General features: G+C 31.0%; 1 protein-coding gene across 1 annotated transcript in view; it reads left to right on the top strand.

Annotated features, from left to right (window-relative positions):
• The window catches only part of LOC106463027, a 94118-nt gene that overhangs the window by 40364 nt on the left and 49115 nt on the right, over positions 1 to 4639 (top strand). The window contains exon 3 of the mRNA XM_022390437.1: positions 1044 to 1179. Within this exon, the coding sequence (XP_022246145.1) occupies positions 1044 to 1179 (136 nt within the window). The remainder of the gene's footprint in view (positions 1 to 1043; positions 1180 to 4639) is intronic.

Here is a 4639-nt window from a genome sequence, read left to right as displayed (position 1 = left end):
AAGCATCATCGATAAGAATGGAGACTATTTCATTTAATAAATGTTTTGTTTTGATATATAAATTGTTGGGATATTTTCATCTAAAAAATAAAGCGACATTAATTTCTTGACGACCTCATATTAAGGTATGTGTCGACTACCTTGAATTATTTATACGCTAAGTTTTACTATGTGTTCCACGTTTTCATTTCTGTATCGTTAGAAAGTGAGGAGAAATGAGTGTTTAGAAGGTTTTTATTTTAAAAGGGTGTCTACGTAACCGTCCTCTGATGGGTCAGCGGCAAGTCTACGGAGTTTCAACACTAAAACCCAGAGTCTGATTCCCCGTGTTTGACAAAGCAAACGTCACAGTACAATGTGTATGTTTACACTAAAAATAAAGAAAGAAACATTCTATGTATCGTAGTCCACACATTGTTTTATTTACTTTATAAATAAACGTTATGTTTATAAACTTTAAGAACCGTTATTCGTATGTCGAATAGGTTTTTATGAACAAAAATCAACTGAAAAATACATTTTTTTGTTGTTAATATTAGAATTTTGGCAGTTAGATGTTTAATTGTTGTTTTACCTAAACAGCTATATGGGTTTTCATCTATGTATGTATACATGTGTATGTATATATATATATATATAAGTTTTATAGTCTCTGATGTTCTGTTATGTTATCAGTCTAATAGTTTAGTTATATAAAAAAACACTAACTGAATTAAGCTTGTGCTACTAATTTTAATTACAAGTTCGAGCCCCGTGCTTAAGTCCCTATACTGAAATAGAAAACGTATGTGTTTGGTAGAGACACATTAAAAATTATTACAGAATGCTAGGACAAGATAGATGCAGTCACTTTTTTTAAATTAAAATATTACACAATTCAGGATAAGTTTTATTAGTTATGTTTATCAATCTACGTATATATTTATAGATTTTCATACATATAGATATCGAATTTAAAACTTTAATACAATCTTTGATTTCACATGTTGTAACAGAAAGATTCGTATCTTATTGCCACATTAATTTCTTATCTTGATCAACAGCTGTCGAAATCCAAGGAGCAATCAGTGTATATTCGAAATGTTGCTTTGGAAACCGCTGGAATTTATAAATGTGAAGTTTCAACTGAAGCGCCAGTATTTGATACGGTGTCAGCCAAGAAGGAGATGAAAGTATACGGTACGTTGCTCTTTATTTACGTATTTATTAAACACTTTGTATCCCCCCCTTCAGTGGGTCAGCAGCGAGTCTGAAGGCTTATAATGCTAAAAATAGAGCTTCGATACAGGTGGTGGGCACAGCACAGATACTCCCTTATATAGCTTAACACCAAACAAACTTTTTATGTTCAATTCATAGATAATAATCTTAGGTAAATAAGTTGTTGAACGTGAAGAATGAACTTTCTCCTAAAACTGAAAAATTCGGAGAGCATTTGAAAATCATATGTTAAATTGTTCTGAAACATATGTTACTGTCTCAATATAGGTACTTAACAAGAAAAATGTATCTGTGAAACATTACTAGCTATGATTTAGACAGTAGTAACCCACAAAAACACATTAGATAACGAATACGAGCCTCCTATTCCTATAAACTCTCTCTCCTTCTTAAAATATGATGTAGACAGTAGTAACCCGCAAAAACACATTAGATAACGAGTAGGAGCCTGCTATTCCTATAACAAGTATAAACTCTCTCTCCTTCTTAAAAGATGATGTAGACAGTAGTAGTAACCCGCAAAAACACATTATATAACGAGCACGAGCCTCTTATTCCTATAAACTCTCTCTCCTTCTTAAAATATTATGTAGACAGTAGTAGTAACCCGCAAAAACACATTAGATAACGAGCACGAGCCTCCTATTCCTATAAACTCTCTCTCTTTCTTAAAAGATGATGTAGACAGTAGTAACCCGCAAAAACACATTAGATAACGAGCACGAGCCTCCTATTCCTATAAAAATGTGTTAAATAACAAGTAAAACCAAGAGTAAACTTCTTTCTTCCGTGAAGCAAAAACGAACTCAACGTTCTTGCGAAAAAAATAACAGCCCACTGCACGTATGTAAATAGATTATATGATTTTTATTCTTATAAAAAAGATGGAGATACATAAAATGTCTTTACTTGTCCAATGTACAATAATAATAAGACAGTTTAATTTCTTTGTCAAGTGTGGATCCTATAATTCTATCTGTAAACAATGAATCCTACCAGTAATAAGAAAATAGTTCAAATAACTAATAAAAACTATTCCTACTAAAAACAAGAGAAAAACAGTTTAATCTGTCTGTGAAATATGAATTCTAACTGTAATAAGAAAGTTAATTATTCTGTTCGCAAACCAGGTTAAGAAAGAACTCTTTTTAATCTATTCGTAAGCTATGGAGCTCATAGAAATAAGAGCATACACTTTAGTCCAATAATAATAGTTTAACATGTTCGTGACGTATTGGTACCACCAATAATAAGAATAAAGTCTAACATGTTTGTAATGTTTTGATACCACCAATATCGGAATGAAGTTTAACATGTTCGTGATGTATTTGTACCACCAATAATAAGAATAAAGTCTAAGATGTTTGTAATGTTTTGATACCACCAATATCGGAATGAAGTTTAACATGTTTGTGATGTATTTGTACCACCAATAATGAAAATAAAGTTTAACATGTTCGTGATGTATTGGTACCACCAATAATAAGAATAACGTGTAACATGTTTGTAATGTATTGATAACACCAATAATATGAATAACGTTTAACATGTTTATAGTGTATTGGTACCTGATACTACAACTAATAAGAATAAAGTTTAACATGTTTCTAACGTATTAGTACCTGATACTACCAAAAATAACAATAAAGTTTAACATGTTTGCAGTGTATTGGTACCTGATACTACCAATGAGAAGAAAATTCATTTAATCACTTCTTAAATTGCGAATCCTAATGTTAATATAAACATGATTTGTCTGTTCATAAACCATATGTTCTACCAGTAATAAGAATAAACAGTTTATTTAATTCTTCACCATGGATCAACGCAGAAATATGAAAACCCAACAACTATGTATGTTAATAATAATAATAAATGGGTCCTTGTACCAGCAATAACAGTTTGATATAGTCATTGAAGTTGTTTTCTTAGGGTAAAGCTACTCATTGGGCTACCTCAACTCTGTCCGTATCGAACCCCGAATTTTAGTGTCGTAAATCCGTAAAGTTACCATTGACCCACTAATAGACTAAACTGTTATAGACTCTGAAGATAGTTTGATGTGTAATCTATTTGTAACCATTTATTAACAGAAGTAACACTTATCTCATGAGATATAAAACGTTTACTTTGAAAGATTTATTGTGTATAATTAAAAAGCTTCAAATGCAAAGAAATATTAGATTAGGAGAACCAAGGGGTGCTTTGCAATCCTCTTAATTTTAATCTCAAAAAATATGGCCTTTATTATTATATCTAGCTCAATATATTCAGCTTGGATGGGTATAGTGAGAAAATAAAATCAATATGATTCGCACGTTAAATTATTGTATTTATGATATAATTGAATTTGAAGCTATCAAGATTTCATCTATTTTATTTATCAAAAGCAATCATAAAACTTTTATAGGCTAAACATGTTTCTGAAATAATAAACAACTTTTAGCTGACTTTAAATCTTTATTCAATTATTTGACGTTTACTTGATCTTCATGAAAGTAAGATTTGTAATTTTTATACAAATAAATCTACTTAAATAACACCCCAATGGCACAGCGGTATGTCTGCGGACTTACAACGCTAGAATCCGGGTTTTGATACCCGTGGTGGGCAGAGCACAGATAACTTTGTGCTTAATTACAAACAAACTTGAATAACGAAAAGAAAGGAGTCCGATTGAAATTGAGAATATTTGAAGTTATATAAACGTAAAAGTTGTCAAATCTGATTACACAAGATATCATATTATTATAAAGAAATTAAAAAAATTGAAGAAAAATATATTTAGCAGATTATGCAGTTAAATATCCTAGTTTAACATTTAGATTACGCAGTTAAATATCCTAGTTTAACATTGAGATTACACAGTTAAATATCCTAGTTTAACATTTAGATTACGCAGTTAAATATCCTAGTTTAACATTGAGATTATATTCATTTTCTAAAATTTCTGGTGAAACCAGTGAAGTATGTTAGGAATTAAAACAACCTGTAATATCTATTTAATGGTGATACTCAGTTTGTATACAACAACATATTGTTACGTCTCTGGTCGTTTGTTAATTTACGGTATAAATTCTACCCGAGGAACTTCAGCGATACAAGACCTTTCTTAAATAAAACTAGTTTATTATTTCTCAATACAACTTTGCAATACACAGAATTTCCACAGTCATTTTAACTTAAACACACACACTATAATTCAAAACGATTCACGACTTTACTTACGGTCACTACCGCTCGCTTGACTCAATTATCTGTCTATCTGCAGTTATATCTCCACTTTATTTGTCGGGCTTATATACTAAAATAGAGGGCGCCGAGAAAAGACTACAGTTGCCAGGAAAAGTTATGATCCTTCTAGAAACTCTTGACGTGTTACCAGCGTCACGTGACTTACGCTGTCGTAACACTGCCC

Source organism: Limulus polyphemus, unplaced genomic scaffold, assembly GCF_000517525.1.
Source record: "Limulus polyphemus unplaced genomic scaffold, Limulus_polyphemus-2.1.2 Scaffold1305, whole genome shotgun sequence".
NCBI lineage: Eukaryota > Metazoa > Arthropoda > Merostomata > Xiphosura > Limulidae > Limulus > Limulus polyphemus.
This window is presented reverse-complemented; position numbering and strand designations above follow the sequence as displayed.